The sequence below is a fragment of the Phalangium opilio genome, unplaced genomic scaffold (genome assembly GCF_054372755.1).
Source record: "Phalangium opilio isolate 3A_F unplaced genomic scaffold, DU_Popi_V2 ptg000060l_1, whole genome shotgun sequence".
NCBI lineage: Eukaryota > Metazoa > Arthropoda > Arachnida > Opiliones > Phalangiidae > Phalangium > Phalangium opilio.
The window spans coordinates 4,019,319-4,038,099 of record NW_028324177.1 but is presented as its reverse complement, the minus strand read 5'-3'; the positions used below and the strand labels follow the sequence as shown (position 1 = coordinate 4,038,099).

At 39.4% G+C, this 18,781-nt stretch overlaps 3 protein-coding genes across 3 annotated transcripts; 1 reads left to right on the top strand and 2 right to left on the bottom strand.

Annotated features, from left to right (window-relative positions):
• LOC149666697 (uncharacterized) lies at positions 1-2,395 on the bottom strand. The gene is made up of 2 exons (XM_089841723.1): positions 196-2,395; positions 1-128 (listed from the first exon to the last, which is right to left on the bottom strand). The coding sequence occupies exons 1-2, from the start codon at positions 667-669 to the stop codon at positions 114-116; spliced, it is 489 nt and encodes a 162-aa protein (XP_089697849.1). The 5' UTR covers positions 670-2,395; the 3' UTR covers positions 1-113.
• A 1,850-nt stretch (positions 2,396-4,245) lies between these two features.
• On the top strand, positions 4,246-5,634 carry LOC149666696 (uncharacterized). Its single transcript, XM_089841722.1, has 2 exons — positions 4,246-5,439; positions 5,507-5,634. The coding sequence occupies exons 1-2, from the start codon at positions 4,966-4,968 to the stop codon at positions 5,519-5,521; spliced, it is 489 nt and encodes a 162-aa protein (XP_089697848.1). The 5' UTR covers positions 4,246-4,965; the 3' UTR covers positions 5,522-5,634.
• Positions 5,635-14,476: 8,842 nt separating this feature from the next.
• On the bottom strand, positions 14,477-17,291 carry LOC149666695 (uncharacterized). The gene is made up of 2 exons (XM_089841721.1): positions 14,672-17,291; positions 14,477-14,604 (listed from the first exon to the last, which is right to left on the bottom strand). The coding sequence occupies exons 1-2, from the start codon at positions 15,143-15,145 to the stop codon at positions 14,590-14,592; spliced, it is 489 nt and encodes a 162-aa protein (XP_089697847.1). The 5' UTR covers positions 15,146-17,291; the 3' UTR covers positions 14,477-14,589.
• Between the last annotated feature and the right edge of the window lie 1,490 nt (positions 17,292-18,781).

Below are 18,781 nucleotides of genomic sequence, written 5' to 3'. Positions count from 1 at the left end.
CTTGCGACTCGTTTTGTCAATCTGCCGCTCAATTGTGTAGAAACGGTTTACCTGCGCGTGTTCCTCTCCCTCACTACCCTCCGAGTCACTCCCGCTGCTGCCGCTGCTCGAACTCATTTTTTGAATCTCTATCAGAAATAAAAAAAATTGGAACAAAATTTTGGTTTGTAAATTTATTGTTAATAAGATACTTACTTTGCTGGGCGGCTGCTGCGTGGCCTGAGCGTCACCCTTTATGTCCTCCACCAACCGGTGGAAGGCGTTGAGGAGTTTGACGGCGTCCTTGTCCTTGCCGTCAACGACACGCTTCAGTCGTTTGTGGGAGCACTCCCAAAGCTTGTCGGCTTGGGAGTCCTTTATGTCCTTAAATTTGTAGACACTTATGTCTACAAAATAGTCCCCTTTTCGCGGGGGGACTTTTGTCTCGAAGTACTGGCCGTCGCTCCTCAGCCGGTACGACCCTTCAATTCCGTGAATGCCAACGACGTGTTTTTGGAGTACGTCTTGGACGAACGTCTCGTCGTCCGAGTCGATTAACACCTCGACAGGGTCGGGCTTCAAAAATTGATTTATGGTGCGCTTACCGCTGCTGGTTCCGGCTCGATCCCCAGGAGAAGACGGTGGAGAGTCAAACATAGACTGTGATTCTTGAAGATATTTGCTACTCATGGCTGGATTGATTGTGAAAACCCTATGCCCATGCTCAAGCTTTTATACCCAAAATCTCAGGGCCATTTTTTTTAGAATACAGGCCCAGACATGGTTTTTTATAACACAACCTTATTCTATTCTTATTAATAGTTTAAAAAAAATATAATTATGTCTGATACACTATTTTTTAATTTAACCTAAAATACATTTTTCATTGTGGAGTTGATACTAAAGATTAAAGAGGACATTAATATATCTATCTATATAAAAATAACCTCTTTAGTTTAATATTAATATACATTTATTTAGATTTAAATCATGTTAAAAAACAATTTCTGTCCCTCCCAAAGTAATTAGTTTTAACCTTCACTAATAAATTGTTTTTCTTATATAAAACGATCTCGTGAGAATTATTCAAATTTAATTATTCGAAACACGCCTAAACAAGCTTTTGCATACGAATAATATTTGTCCCCTTTGGCATCTATCAAAGTAACTTCTTTTTAACCTTCGCTAAAGGGTTTTTTATAAAACACGATTTCGTTTGAATTATTTAAAACACGCCTAGACAACTTTTTTGCATACGAAAAAAACTTAGACCTCGGAGAGATTTTGTAATTTTATGCCTATTTATCTAATTAACTTTTTGCTATTTATTGAATTTTAAGAATCATGAAAGTATTGGCTAGACACTATTAGATTTGACCTCGCTAATTTTGTATATAAGCCCCGTGTTTCAAAATGAAAGTTATCAGTAATTTAACTTCTGTTTCTGAAACCAACCACTTTAAGATGTCTTTTTCCACCGCTCCTCGTTTGCCCTGCCTGCCTGTGATCAAAATCCATCCAGCAGCGCTTACTCCCCGTCGTGCCACCTCCCAGTCGGCCGGACTGGACTTATATTGTCCAGTGGATACCGTAATCGACCCTCACGGTATTAAAATCGTGTCGACTGGGTTAGGCGTTATGCTGCCCGAGAACAGCTACGGCCGCATTGTTGGCCGTAGCAGCTTAACGGCCCAAGGGCTGTTTGTTGCCGAGGGGACGATAGGTATGTTTATTAGTTATTTTATAGTGCGTAAAAGTATAATAATTCTTAACAATAATAGACGCCGACTATCGGGGACCCCTAAAAGTCGTCATCGCCAACGTCGGGGACACCGCCTACACTATCCAGCGGGGCAATAGAGTTGCCCAATTGATAGTGACCCCGGTTATTTTGCTAAGACCGGTGGAAACGGCGGTAAATATTTTCAAGTTTTTTAATTTAGAATTCAACTTGTAACATGTTTTTATGTTATCTCTAGAGTTTGACCCCTACGTTACGCGGCAATGGGGGGTTTGGGTCGACCGGCGTCTAGTAATTTTTTATTGGTGGTGGGTTTTTTTATGTAAATATTTTAGTTTTATATATTTTTGTTATTTTGTTTTAATGTTATTGTATAATATTTGTTATTAAAATCTTTATTTGCATATTTGTATATTCTTTCCAGACTTATAATTATAGGCTTATTTTTTAGCTCCGCCTTAATTAACCTATCCAATGAAATTTATCTCTTTACTTACACCCCGCCTAATAAGCCAAGTAGGAACCAATCAACAATATCGCTTTCCTTGCTATTATATTACATATATATCACGTACTAGCTATTTAAATATCATTTGCTTTTGTAACCCGCCCAATATGCTATGCCTCATTTTCTTTTTTGTTTACGGGTTAATAGTCAACATTTTGTTAACTCTTTACGAAATTGAGCGGCAAAGCAGAAAACAATTAGAAAATAAACCCAAACGGCCCTCCGCCGATTGCACTTCCGAGTCTAATAACGATACGGGGTCAATGTGAAAAAATGAACTCGTTAAAACATGTTTGTTTATCCTTGCTGGTTGTTGATTATTTTGTCCTATATATTCTGTATTTATTTATTACGCATATCTGTACATCTTATAAAAAGTAAATATTTGATGTTTTACAATATGTGTTTTTATTAACTTTAGGCTTACAGAAAGCTGGAGTGGTTAAAGGGTAACACCCAATGTCAGCAAGCCAGGGATGACGTCAAGGTTGACTAGGTAGTCCCTACTAGTAGGGACTACCTAGTTGCGCAGAGATCCAAGATGGCCGCCACCCCAAGATGGCCGACAGACCATCATCTACCAAACTCAAACCAAACTTTTCAGACAAGTCTGGACTAGCCCGAGCTGTTAGTTTCAACCCCCATGACATCATCTTCTTAACTTAAACTAAAACTAAAAGCTATAGTCAACCTTGACGTCATCCCTGGCTTGCTGACATTGGGTGTTACCCTTTAACCACTCCAGCTTTCTGTAAGCCTAAAGTTAATAAAAACACATATTGTAAAACATCAAATATTTACTTTTTATAAGATGTACAGATATGCGTAATAAATAAATACAGAATATATAGGACAAAATAATCAACAACCAGCAAGGATAAACAAACATGTTTTAACGAGTTCATTTTTTCACATTGACCCCGTATCGTTATTAGACTCGGAAGTGCAATCGGCGGAGGGCCGTTTGGGTTTATTTTCTAATTGTTTTCTGCTTCGCCGCTCAATTTCGTAAAGAGTTAACAAAATGTTGACTATTAACCCGTAAACAAAAAAGAAAATGAGGCATAGCATATTGGGCGGGTTACAAAAGCAAATGATATTTAAATAGCTAGTACGTGATATATATGTAATATAATAGCAAGGAAAGCGATATTGTTGATTGGTTCCTACTTGGCTTATTAGGCGGGGTGTAAGTAAAGAGATAAATTTCATTGGATAGGTTAATTAAGGCGGAGCTAAAAAATAAGCCTATAATTATAAGTCTGGAAAGAATATACAAATATGCAAATAAAGATTTTAATAACAAATATTATACAATAACATTAAAACAAAATAACAAAAATATATAAAACTAAAATATTTACATAAAAAAACCCACCACCAATAAAAAATTACTAGACGCCGGTCGACCCAAACCCCCCATTGCCGCGTAACGTAGGGGTCAAACTCTAGAGATAACATAAAAACATGTTACAAGTTGAATTCTAAATTAAAAAACTTGAAAATATTTACCGCCGTTTCCACCGGTCTTAGCAAAATAACCGGGGTCACTATCAATTGGGCAACTCTATTGCCCCGCTGGATAGTGTAGGCGGTGTCCCCGACGTTGGCGATGACGACTTTTAGGGGTCCCCGATAGTCGGCGTCTATTATTGTTAAGAATTATTATACTTTTACGCACTATAAAATAACTAATAAACATACCTATCGTCCCCTCGGCAACAAACAGCCCTTGGGCCGTTAAGCTGCTACGGCCAACAATGCGGCCGTAGCTGTTCTCGGGCAGCATAACGCCTAACCCAGTCGACACGATTTTAATACCGTGAGGGTCGATTACGGTATCCACTGGACAATATAAGTCCAGTCCGGCCGACTGGGAGGTGGCACGACGGGGAGTAAGCGCTGCTGGATGGATTTTGATCACAGGCAGGCAGGGCAAACGAGGAGCGGTGGAAAAAGACATCTTAAAGTGGTTGGTTTCAGAAACAGAAGTTAAATTACGGATAACTTTCATTTTGAAACACGGGGCTTATATACAAAATTAGCGAGGTCAAATCTAATAGTGTCTAGCCAATACTTTCATGATTCTTAAAATTCAATAAATAGCAAAAAGTTAATTAGATAAATAGGCATAAAATTACAAAATCTCTCCGAGGTCTAAGTTTTTTTCGTATGCAAAAAAGTTGTCTAGGCGTGTTTTAAATAATTCAAACGAAATCGTGTTTTATAAAAAACCCTTTAGCGAAGGTTAAAAAGAAGTTACTTTGATAGATGCCAAAGGGGACAAATATTATTCGTATGCAAAAGCTTGTTTAGGCGTGTTTCGAATAATTAAATTTGAATAATTCTCACGAGATCGTTTTATATAAGAAAAACAATTTATTAGTGAAGGTTAAAACTAATTACTTTGGGAGGGACAGAAATTGTTTTTTAACATGATTTAAATCTAAATAAATGTATATTAATATTAAACTAAAGAGGTTATTTTTATATAGATAGATATATTAATGTCCTCTTTAATCTTTAGTATCAACTCCACAATGAAAAATGTATTTTAGGTTAAATTAAAAAATAGTGTATCAGACATAATTATATTTTTTTTAAACTATTAATAAGAATAGAATAAGGTTGTGTTATAAAAAACCATGTCTGGGCCTGTATTCTAAAAAAAATGGCCCTGAGATTTTGGGTATAAAAGCTTGAGCATGGGCATAGGGTTTTCACAATCAATCCAGCCATGAGTAGCAAATATCTTCAAGAATCACAGTCTATGTTTGACTCTCCACCGTCTTCTCCTGGGGATCGAGCCGGAACCAGCAGCGGTAAGCGCACCATAAATCAATTTTTGAAGCCCGACCCTGTCGAGGTGTTAATCGACTCGGACGACGAGACGTTCGTCCAAGACGTACTCCAAAAACACGTCGTTGGCATTCACGGAATTGAAGGGTCGTACCGGCTGAGGAGCGACGGCCAGTACTTCGAGACAAAAGTCCCCCCGCGAAAAGGGGACTATTTTGTAGACATAAGTGTCTACAAATTTAAGGACATAAAGGACTCCCAAGCCGACAAGCTTTGGGAGTGCTCCCACAAACGACTGAAGCGTGTCGTTGACGGCAAGGACAAGGACGCCGTCAAACTCCTCAACGCCTTCCACCGGTTGGTGGAGGACATAAAGGGTGACGCTCAGGCCACGCAGCAGCCGCCCAGCAAAGTAAGTATCTTATTAACAATAAATTTACAAACCAAAATTTTGTTCCAATTTTTTTTATTTCTGATAGAGATTCAAAAAATGAGTTCGAGCAGCGGCAGCAGCGGGAGTGACTCGGAGGGTAGTGAGGGAGAGGAACACGCGCAGGTAAACCGTTTCTACACAATTGAGCGGCAGATTGACAAAACGAGTCGCAAGTGGCTTTTAAAAATTTGGAAGACATTCCAACGCGAGATTTTTTTCGAATTTTTCGAATAATTCTCGACGAAGTTATACGTAAATTAGTAACCGAGAATCCCGGGTATAATCGGGTTCGATTTGTTTTAAGCTCCCCCGGATTGACGACCCCCGAGAAAGCTTTTCATTCTTGTTTATATCAGCGATATACGCCTCTTTTTGCAAAGGCGTTTGCGCGTGAGCTGGAAATCCGGAATTCTTCACTTTCAAGGCGATAAAATCAGTCATGTACTGGGCGAAGAAATATTCCGTTTTTGGATAATGGTAAACCTCGAATATATCGAGAAGTTTATAACCATGCTCCATAGCGGCATAGACTTCGACCGTTGGCCTGACTGATTCGAAAGCCCGTTCATTGACAGTGTGTTCGCAGATTTCCGCTCGCAATTCTAGACACGTGCGACAGAGGGCGTAAGCTAATTTACCACCGCTGCGAAAGGGAATTAAGGGGATGTGGAGATCTTGAGGGGCCAGCAGACGACAACTCATAACGCCAAAATACCACCCTGGCGATTTGTCAAAATCTCTGTTATAGATTATGGGGTGACCGCTAGGGTATGGACAATCGCGACAAACTTTCGGGTACAAAGAAATAATATCCTTGTAGAAAATTCGCTCCTCACCTTGCACGTGGCAGTTAAGAACAAAATTTTCCGTTCGTCCCCCATAGAGAGCGCTACGGGCTGATATTTGAGGTCGAAAAGTTAAACTTTTGCAGAAAGCCTTTGCTTCGGCGTTTTCTTTTAAAAGCTTAGCAAATTGACACTCAAAAATCGAGGTATATTCATACCCGACCATCTTCTCTTTAATAAACAGCTCTCTATCTAGAGTCCGCTCGTACAGAAATCTGTTGCTGGCTTTGAGTTGGGTATTGTAGGCATTGAGTTTTTGGCATGGACAACCGTGATAGTAGCAACCGTGGAAATCGTAGATTTTGGGCGGAGTTTCACTATAGTCGTCGACTAAATAGCGACCCACCCGATATTCACCCCCATAGCTTAAAGCAGTGCGCAATTTTATATTTTCCGTTTTCTCCACCCAAGCGAGATATTTTAAGCTAATCTGACTGTGATTAAATTTTGCGTTATAGCCGTTAGAAGGAACAATACCCATGCTGTAAGGTTTATAGTAATTGTTAAGATAAATAGTGGTTAAAGCACCCGCCAAAGTAATATTTTTTAAGCAAAAAGGGTCTAATTTTGTTAGATCTACGTAAATTTTTCTAAAAGCTTCGACGCCTTGTCTTAGGACTCGGACATCTTGAATGCAATATTTAATAAGCTCCTCTTTGATGTTGTAAATAGATCCTTCCATTGACGCGTACCAAGTTTGAAAATCTCGATAATCATTGGCTTTCATTTGAGCTACGTTAAAGTACGAAGCTTCAGGGATGACGCCAATGTAATTAAGATTTTCTTCGGTATGAAAATCAAATGGAAAGAATCCTTTCGCCACATCGCCGAGGCTAAACATGCTGGTGAAATTACGCAAAGGCTGACTAATGTAATTAAAGCTATCGAGGAATCTAATTTGCGGTCCCTCAAGATGAATCATTAAAATTTTACTGCCGTCAAAAATAACGGCAGGGGTGACGTGTCTATGGACTAAAGCGTTAAGAATTAAGAAGTTATCAAAAGCTTTCGCGTAATGAGCTACGACTTGAGTGTTAGTAAAGCGCGGTTGGTACGTTTTACGTTTCTGTCCAGTCAAAACTACCTGCTCTACGCTAAATAAATAATTTAAAAATTGCTCGACGCAATTGGCGCCGTAAAAAATTTTGGTTTCAAAGCCAGCTTCAGTCTCTACGTCGCAAACTAGTAAAATGGGGACGTGGATATTATTTCTAAGAATAGTCTCAATGTCGTAATAAATAAACCGCGAGGCTTTCATTTTGGTTTCCAAAGGCATAACAAAATGTTCACCTGGCGGATGAACTATTTTACACTGAAAGCATTCGGGATTGCAGTCGTGATCGTCACCCATCAGTCGCCCACATTCTAAACATCGTTTTTGGCTCGCGCAGGTGCCATTAAGTAAATGAGTTTCGTAGCAGGGGCCCGGGAAAAAGTAGCGGTGGCATTCGTCGCAACGTTTTAAAACATCCTCGTTGGTTAAATGAAAAGCTTCTCCTTGACACCGAAAACATATATAGGGTTTTGTATCCTCGGGGCATTTATGCTCTTTTAACAATTCACGTTTGTAAAACGATTTCAAGCATAAATCGCAAGAGGTACAACCCCCCATCATGCCATGCCAAGTTTTCGCGGGGTGGATATGGTCACCAATTTTTAAGAGATAGATAAATTTAGGAGCTTGGGGGCCTTTGAAAAATATGGTAAAATTATTCGCTGCATCAATTATCACGATCCTATAATGGGGAGCTAAGTAATTTTGAAATTTTTGAATATCTTCTAGAGTAACGAAACCCTCGGGGACTCCCGCTTTTCTGTGCAAGATTTTCGCAATATTACCCACGAGGGTGCTATTGCGTTTCAGTTTGTCTAAATTGTTCTTGTTAAAGGGCGGACCTTGTTTATTTTGTTGGTAAAAATTGCGATCGGCCATCTCTTTACCCAGAACTAAACTTCGAGCAAAGCAAAGGTTATCATTATTCTCCATAAAAATAAATTGGTTATTTTGTTTTACAAAATAATCCAAATTAACCAAAGTTCTATTTTTAATGGATTTATAATAAGTCCCTATATTGGCATCGAGGTTTAGAAAAATTATGTCAAACTGAAAATCTTCGCCATTAAAGACAAAGTCCCGACTAGATTGCGTTACTCTATAGATGGTGCGCATAACTCGCTTACTGGTGAATTTGTCAATTTTTATAAATTTAATATTAACGGGGGTCGTCAATCGGGGGAGCTTAAAACAAATCGAACCCGATTATACCCGGGATTCTCGGTTACTAATTTACGTATAACTTCGTCGAGAATTTTTCGAAAAATTCGAAAAAAATCTCGCGTTGGAATGTCTTCCAAATTTTTAAAAGCTATACGCAAATCGATTTGTTTGCAATGCCACTTGCGACTCGTTTTGTCAATCTGCCGCTCAATTGTGTAGAAACGGTTTACCTGCGCGTGTTCCTCTCCCTCACTACCCTCCGAGTCACTCCCGCTGCTGCCGCTGCTCGAACTCATTTTTTGAATCTCTATCAGAAATAAAAAAAAAATTGGAACAAAATTTTGGTTTGTAAATTTATTGTTAATAAGATACTTACTTTGCTGGGCGGCTGCTGCGTGGCCTGAGCGTCACCCTTTAGTCCTCCACCAACCGGTGGAAGGCGTTGAGGAGTTTGACGGCGTCCTTGTCCTTGCCGTCAACGTAACGCTTCAGTCGTTTGTGGGAGCACTCCCAAAGCTTGTCGGCTTGGGAGTCCTTTATGTCCTTAAATTTGTAGACACTTATGTCTACAAAATAGTCCCCTTTTCGCGGGGGGACTTTTGTCTCGAAGTACTGGCCGTCGCTCCTCAGCCGGTACGACCCTTCAATTCCGTGAATGCCAACGACGTGTTTTTGGAGTACGTCTTGGACGAACGTCTCGTCGTCCGAGTCGATTAACACCTCGACAGGGTCGGGCTTCAAAAATTGATTTATGGTGCGCTTACCGCTGCTGGTTCCGGCTCGATCCCCAGGAGAAGACGGTGGAGAGTCAAACATAGACTGTGATTCTTGAAGATATTTGCTACTCATGGCTGGATTGATTGTGAAAACCCTATGCCCATGCTCAAGCTTTTATACCCAAAATCTCAGGGCCATTTTTTTTAGAATACAGGCCCAGACATGGTTTTTTATAACACAACCTTATTCTATTCTTATTAATAGTTTAAAAAAAATATAATTATGTCTGATACACTATTTTTTAATTTAACGTAAAATACATTTTTCATTGTGGAGTTGATACTAAAGATTAAAGAGGACATTAATATATCTATCTATATAAAAATAACCTCTTTAGTTTAATATTAATATACATTTATTTAGATTTAAATCATGTTAAAAAACAATTTCTGTCCCTCCCAAAGTAATTAGTTTTAACCTTCACTAATAAATTGTTTTTCTTATATAAAACGATCTCGTGAGAATTATTCAAATTTAATTATTCGAAACACGCCTAAACAAGCTTTTGCATACGAATAATATTTGTCCCCTTTGGCATCTATCAAAGTAACTTCTTTTTAACCTTCGCTAAAGGGTTTTTTATAAAACACGATTTCGTTTGAATTATTTAAAACACGCCTAGACAACTTTTTTGCATACGAAAAAAACTTAGACCTCGGAGAGATTTTGTAATTTTATGCCTATTTATCTAATTAACTTTTTGCTATTTATTGAATTTTAAGAATCATGAAAGTATTGGCTAGACACTATTAGATTTGACCTCGCTAATTTTGTATATAAGCCCCGTGTTTCAAAATGAAAGTTATCAGTAATTTAACTTCTGTTTCTGAAACCAACCACTTTAAGATGTCTTTTTCCACCGCTCCTCGTTTGCCCTGCCTGCCTGTGATCAAAATCCATCCAGCAGCGCTTACTCCCCGTCGTGCCACCTCCCAGTCGGCCGGACTGGACTTATATTGTCCAGTGGATACCGTAATCGACCCTCACGGTATTAAAATCGTGTCGACTGGGTTAGGCGTTATGCTGCCCGAGAACAGCTACGGCCGCATTGTTGGCCGTAGCAGCTTAACGGCCCAAGGGCTGTTTGTTGCCGAGGGGACGATAGGTATGTTTATTAGTTATTTTATAGTGCGTAAAAGTATAATAATTCTTAACAATAATAGACGCCGACTATCGGGGACCCCTAAAAGTCGCCGATAGATATATTAATGTCCTCTTTAATCTTTAGTATCAACTCCACAATGAAAAATGTATTTTAGGTTAAATTAAAAAATAGTGTATCAGACATAATTATATTTTTTTTAAACTATTAATAAGAATAGAATAAGGTTGTGTTATAAAAAACCATGTCTGGGCCTGTATTCTAAATAAAATGGCCCTGAGATTTTGGGTATAAAAGCTTGAGCATGGGCATAGGGTTTTCACAATCAATCCAGCCATGAGTAGCAAATATCTTCAAGAATCACAGTCTATGTTTGACTCTCCACCGTCTTCTCCTGGGGATCGAGCCGGAACCAGCAGCGGTAAGCGCACCATAAATCAATTTTTGAAGCCCGACCCTGTCGAGGTGTTAATCGACTCGGACGACGAGACGTTCGTCCAAGACGTACTCCAAAAACACGTCGTTGGCATTCACGGAATTGAAGGGTCGTACCGGCTGAGGAGCGACGGCCAGTACTTCGAGACAAAAGTCCCCCCGCGAAAAGGGGACTATTTTGTAGACATAAGTGTCTACAAATTTAAGGACATAAAGGACTCCCAAGCCGACAAGCTTTGGGAGTGCTCCCACAAACGACTGAAGCGTTACGTTGACGGCAAGGACAAGGACGCCGTCAAACTCCTCAACGCCTTCCACCGGTTGGTGGAGGACTAAAGGGTGACGCTCAGGCCACGCAGCAGCCGCCCAGCAAAGTAAGTATCTTATTAACAATAAATTTACAAACCAAAATTTTGTTCCAATTTTTTTTTTATTTCTGATAGAGATTCAAAAAATGAGTTCGAGCAGCGGCAGCAGCGGGAGTGACTCGGAGGGTAGTGAGGGAGAGGAACACGCGCAGGTAAACCGTTTCTACACAATTGAGCGGCAGATTGACAAAACGAGTCGCAAGTGGCATTGCAAACAAATCGATTTGCGTATAGCTTTTAAAAATTTGGAAGACATTCCAACGCGAGATTTTTTTCGAATTTTTCGAAAAATTCTCGACGAAGTTATACGTAAATTAGTAACCGAGAATCCCGGGTATAATCGGGTTCGATTTGTTTTAAGCTCCCCCGATTGACGACCCCCGTTAATATTAAATTTATAAAAATTGACAAATTCACCAGTAAGCGAGTTATGCGCACCATCTATAGAGTAACGCAATCTAGTCGGGACTTTGTCTTTAATGGCGAAGATTTTCAGTTTGACATAATTTTTCTAAACCTCGATGCCAATATAGGGACTTATTATAAATCCATTAAAAATAGAACTTTGGTTAATTTGGATTATTTTGTAAAACAAAATAACCAATTTATTTTTATGGAGAATAATGATAACCTTTGCTTTGCTCGAAGTTTAGTTCTGGGTAAAGAGATGGCCGATCGCAATTTTTACCAACAAAATAAACAAGGTCCGCCCTTTAACAAGAACAATTTAGACAAACTGAAACGCAATAGCACCCTCGTGGGTAATATTGCGAAAATCTTGCACAGAAAAGCGGGAGTCCCCGAGGGTTTCGTTACTCTAGAAGATATTCAAAAATTTCAAAATTACTTAGCTCCCCATTATAGGATCGTGATAATTGATGCAGCGAATAATTTTACCATATTTTTCAAAGGCCCCCAAGCTCCTAAATTTATCTATCTCTTAAAAATTGGTGACCATATCCACCCCGCGAAAACTTGGCATGGCATGATGGGGGGTTGTACCTCTTGCGATTTATGCTTGAAATCGTTTTACAAACGTGAATTGTTAAAAGAGCATAAATGCCCCGAGGATACAAAACCCTATATATGTTTTCGGTGTCAAGGAGAAGCTTTTCATTTAACCAACGAGGATGTTTTAAAACGTTGCGACGAATGCCACCGCTACTTTTTCCCGGGCCCCTGCTACGAAACTCATTTACTTAATGGCACCTGCGCGAGCCAAAAACGATGTTTAGAATGTGGGCGACTGATGGGTGACGATCACGACTGCAATCCCGAATGCTTTCAGTGTAAAATAGTTCATCCGCCAGGTGAACATTTTGTTATGCCTTTGGAAACCAAAATGAAAGCCTCGCGGTTTATTTATTACGACATTGAGACTATTCTTAGAAATAATATCCACGTCCCCATTTTACTAGTTTGCGACGTAGAGACTGAAGCTGGCTTTGAAACCAAAATTTTTTACGGCGCCAATTGCGTCGAGCAATTTTTAAATTATTTATTTAGCGTAGAGCAGGTAGTTTTGACTGGACAGAAACGTAAAACGTACCAACCGCGCTTTACTAACACTCAAGTCGTAGCTCATTACGCGAAAGCTTTTGATAACTTCTTAATTCTTAACGCTTTAGTCCATAGACACGTCACCCCTGCCGTTATTTTTGACGGCAGTAAAATTTTAATGATTCATCTTGAGGGACCGCAAATTAGATTCCTCGATAGCTTTAATTACATTAGTCAGCCTTTGCGTAATTTCACCAGCATGTTTAGCCTCGGCGATGTGGCGAAAGGATTCTTTCCATTTGATTTTCATACCGAAGAAAATCTTAATTACATTGGCGTCATCCCTGAAGCTTCGTACTTTAACGTAGCTCAAATGAAAGCCAATGATTATCGAGATTTTCAAACTTGGTACGCGTCAATGGAAGGATCTATTTACAACATCAAAGAGGAGCTTATTAAATATTGCATTCAAGATGTCCGAGTCCTAAGACAAGGCGTCGAAGCTTTTAGAAAAATTTACGTAGATCTAACAAAATTAGACCCTTTTTGCTTAAAAAATATTACTTTGGCGGGTGCTTTAACCACTATTTATCTTAACAATTACTATAAACCTTACAGCATGGGTATTGTTCCTTCTAACGGCTATAACGCAAAATTTAATCACAGTCAGATTAGCTTAAAATATCTCGCTTGGGTGGAGAAAACGGAAAATATAAAATTGCGCACTGCTTTAAGCTATGGGGGTGAATATCGGGTGGGTCGCTATTTAGTCGACGACTATAGTGAAACTCCGCCCAAAATCTACGATTTCCACGGTTGCTACTATCACGGTTGTCCATGCCAAAAACTCAATGCCTACAATACCCAACTCAAAGCCAGCAACAGATTTCTGTACGAGCGGACTCTAGATAGAGAGCTGTTTATTAAAGAGAAGATGGTCGGGTATGAATATACCTCGATTTTTGAGTGTCAATTTGCTAAGCTTTTAAAAGAAAACGCCGAAGCAAAGGCTTTCTGCAAAAGTTTAACTTTTCGACCTCAAATATCAGCCCGTAGCGCTCTCTATGGGGGACGAACGGAAAATTTTGTTCTTAACTGCCACGTGCAAGGTGAGGAGCGAATTTTCTACAAGGATATTATTTCTTTGTACCCGAAAGTTTGTCGCGATTGTCCATACCCTAGCGGTCACCCCATAATCTATAACAGAGATTTTGACAAATCGCCAGGGTGGTATTTTGGCGTTATGAGTTGTCGTCTGCTGGCCCCTCAAGATCTCCACATCCCCTTAATTCCCTTTCGCAGCGGTGGTAAATTAGCTTACGCCCTCTGTCGCACGTGTCTAGAATTGCGAGCGGAAATCTGCGAACACACTGTCAATGAACGGGCTTTCGAATCAGTCAGGCCAACGGTCGAAGTCTATGCCGCTATGGAGCATGGTTATAAACTTCTCGATATATTCGAGGTTTACCATTATCCAAAAACGGAATATTTCTTCGCCCAGTACATGACTGATTTTATCGCCTTGAAAGTGAAGAATTCCGGATTTCCAGCTCACGCGCAAACGCCTTTGCAAAAAGAGGCGTATATCGCTGATATAAACAAGAATGAAAAGCTTTCTCGGGGGTCGACAATCCGGGGGAGCTTAAAACAAATCGAACCCGATTATACCCGGGATTCTCGGTTACTAATTTACGTATAACTTCGTCGAGAATTATTCGAAAAATTCGAAAAAAATCTCGCGTTGGAATGTCTTCCAAATTTTTAAAAGCCACTTGCGACTCGTTTTGTCAATCTGCCGCTCAATTGTGTAGAAACGGTTTACCTGCGCGTGTTCCTCTCCCTCACTACCCTCCGAGTCACTCCCGCTGCTGCCGCTGCTCGAACTCATTTTTTGAATCTCTATCAGAAATAAAAAAAATTGGAACAAAATTTTGGTTTGTAAATTTATTGTTAATAAGATACTTACTTTGCTGGGCGGCTGCTGCGTGGCCTGAGCGTCACCCTTTATGTCCTCCACCAACCGGTGGAAGGCGTTGAGGAGTTTGACGGCGTCCTTGTCCTTGCCGTCAACGACACGCTTCAGTCGTTTGTGGGAGCACTCCCAAAGCTTGTCGGCTTGGGAGTCCTTTATGTCCTTAAATTTGTAGACACTTATGTCTACAAAATAGTCCCCTTTTCGCGGGGGGACTTTTGTCTCGAAGTACTGGCCGTCGCTCCTCAGCCGGTACGACCCTTCAATTCCGTGAATGCCAACGACGTGTTTTTGGAGTACGTCTTGGACGAACGTCTCGTCGTCCGAGTCGATTAACACCTCGACAGGGTCGGGCTTCAAAAATTGATTTATGGTGCGCTTACCGCTGCTGGTTCCGGCTCGATCCCCAGGAGAAGACGGTGGAGAGTCAAACATAGACTGTGATTCTTGAAGATATTTGCTACTCATGGCTGGATTGATTGTGAAAACCCTATGCCCATGCTCAAGCTTTTATACCCAAAATCTCAGGGCCATTTTTTTTAGAATACAGGCCCAGACATGGTTTTTTATAACACAACCTTATTCTATTCTTATTAATAGTTTAAAAAAAATATAATTATGTCTGATACACTATTTTTTAATTTAACCTAAAATACATTTTTCATTGTGGAGTTGATACTAAAGATTAAAGAGGACATTAATATATCTATCTATATAAAAATAACCTCTTTAGTTTAATATTAATATACATTTATTTAGATTTAAATCATGTTAAAAAACAATTTCTGTCCCTCCCAAAGTAATTAGTTTTAACCTTCACTAATAAATTGTTTTTCTTATATAAAACGATCTCGTGAGAATTATTCAAATTTAATTATTCGAAACACGCCTAAACAAGCTTTTGCATACGAATAATATTTGTCCCCTTTGGCATCTATCAAAGTAACTTCTTTTTAACCTTCGCTAAAGGGTTTTTTATAAAACACGATTTCGTTTGAATTATTTAAAACACGCCTAGACAACTTTTTTGCATACGAAAAAAACTTAGACCTCGGAGAGATTTTGTAATTTTATGCCTATTTATCTAATTAACTTTTTGCTATTTATTGAATTTTAAGAATCATGAAAGTATTGGCTAGACACTATTAGATTTGACCTCGCTAATTTTGTATATAAGCCCCGTGTTTCAAAATGAAAGTTATCAGTAATTTAACTTCTGTTTCTGAAACCAACCACTTTAAGATGTCTTTTTCCACCGCTCCTCGTTTGCCCTGCCTGCCTGTGATCAAAATCCATCCAGCAGCGCTTACTCCCCGTCGTGCCACCTCCCAGTCGGCCGGACTGGACTTATATTGTCCAGTGGATACCGTAATCGACCCTCACGGTATTAAAATCGTGTCGACTGGGTTAGGCGTTATGCTGCCCGAGAACAGCTACGGCCGCATTGTTGGCCGTAGCAGCTTAACGGCCCAAGGGCTGTTTGTTGCCGAGGGGACGATAGGTATGTTTATTAGTTATTTTATAGTGCGTAAAAGTATAATAATTCTTAACAATAATAGACGCCGACTATCGGGGACCCCTAAAAGTCGTCATCGCCAACGTCGGGGACACCGCCTACACTATCCAGCGGGGCAATAGAGTTGCCCAATTGATAGTGACCCCGGTTATTTTGCTAAGACCGGTGGAAACGGCGGTAAATATTTTCAAGTTTTTTAATTTAGAATTCAACTTGTAACATGTTTTTATGTTATCTCTAGAGTTTGACCCCTACGTTACGCGGCAATGGGGGGTTTGGGTCGACCGGCGTCTAGTAATTTTTTATTGGTGGTGGGTTTTTTTATGTAAATATTTTAGTTTTATATATTTTTGTTATTTTGTTTTAATGTTATTGTATAATATTTGTTATTAAAATCTTTATTTGCATATTTGTATATTCTTTCCAGACTTATAATTATAGGCTTATTTTTTAGCTCCGCCTTAATTAACCTATCCAATGAAATTTATCTCTTTACTTACACCCCGCCTAATAAGCCAAGTAGGAACCAATCAACAATATCGCTTTCCTTGCTATTATATTACATATATATCACGTACTAGCTATTTAAATATCATTTGCTTTTGTAACCCGCCCAATATGCTATGCCTCATTTTCTTTTTTGTTTACGGGTTAATAGTCAACATTTTGTTAACTCTTTACGAAATTGAGCGGCGAAGCAGAAAACAATTAGAAAATAAACCCAAACGGCCCTCCGCCGATTGCACTTCCGAGTCTAATAACGATACGGGGTCAATGTGAAAAAATGAACTCGTTAAAACATGTTTGTTTATCCTTGCTGGTTGTTGATTATTTTGTCCTATATATTCTGTATTTATTTATTACGCATATCTGTACATCTTATAAAAAGTAAATATTTGATGTTTTACAATATGTGTTTTTATTAACTTTAGGCTTACAGAAAGCTGGAGTGGTTAAAGGGTAACACCCAATGTCAGCAAGCCAGGGATGACGTCAAGGTTGACTATAGCTTTTAGTTTTAGTTTAAGTTAAGAAGATGATGTCATGGGGGTTGAAACTAACAGCTCGGGCTAGTCCAGACTTGTCTGAAAAGTTTGGTTTGAGTTTGATAGATGATGGTCTGTCGGCCATCTTGGGGTGGCGGCCATCTTGGATCTCTGCGCAACTAGGTAGTCCCTACTACTCACCTCCCCAAGATGTCTCTATTTACAATCTTCCTAGCTACGTCTTACTCCGTCAAGATAGACCGCTTAAAACCGGAGGGGGTTTTATAATTTACCTTCATCAAGACTTTATCCCTCACAAGTTAGATTTTCAACCACTCCATCCTGAATCACTTTGGGTTGAATTTAAACTACTATGCTCACCAACATATATCACTTTGGGTTGTGTCTACCGCCCTCCCAATACCTCTCTGGATGCAACCCACTGGTTACTTACAGACATACAGTCGGTCCGGTCTATTGTTAACAACGATTACAATAGACATAGAGAGTCTCAACCATGCTTAGCGCTCCCATACATTAGGGGAGATTATTAAAAAATAAATTCAACGTTAAATTATTAAATATAGGTGGACAAAATCAAAACAATCACTTAGTTAAAAATAGGCCTAAAAGAGATATTAACCTATTGGAAAATCGCTCCGTCGTTTACCAAGTAAAGTGTGAAACATCAGGCGAAACGTATGTTGGCGAAACACAACAAACGTTAAAAAATAGATTCTCCGGGCATAAGCAATGCATTAAAAATTATAATAAAGAAAACGGCATAGCGGTTCATGTTTGGGAGTCAAAAGGTCACGTAATGGATATTAAATATCCGAAAATTCTGTATCGGGAGAAAAATTGGCGAAAAAGAAAATTTATTGAAGGTATATTTATTAAAAAATCAGGAAAATTAAATTTAAATCAAGGTTGTGCTGAAGCAAAATATTGGGGAGTCAGACGACAAACATTTTAATCAAGAGAGGGCGTGATAAGATTTTTAAAAACCGAGGTCACCTCGTAAGTGTCACGCGCGTTAGTTTTTAGTAAGACTGATGAAGGCTCACGAGCCGAAAGCTCTCATCTTAATGTATTTTCATTAGGTAATTTACACCTAATAAAGTACTCCCTAAATATCGGGAAATACCGGGTCCCTTCGTTATGACTGGCGCATTGCCAATGTTACCCCCTTACATAAAGGTAAGGGAAGTAAATGTGACGCGAAAAATTATCGTCCAATTAGTTTGACGTCAGCGGTCTGTAAAGTTCTTGAAAAATGCCTATACTCTTCTCTCCTAGCCCAAATTACCCCCCGCCTTAGCAATATCCAGCATGGGTTTCTCAATGGCAAATCGGTTGAATCAAATCTCCTCTCAGCCCTTTTCACTTGGCTAGAAGCTATTGACCAATCTAAACGAGTTGACATAATTTATCTGGATATAGCCAAGGCGTTTGATTCAGTCCCCCACCACAGACTCCTTGCTAAACATCAACGGCGTCAAAAATGATGTTCTCCAGTGGCTTAAATCGTATCTTCTTGATCGTATTCAAGAAGTCTGTGTTTGGGATTCACTGTGCGATATTTTACCGGTTACCAGTGGC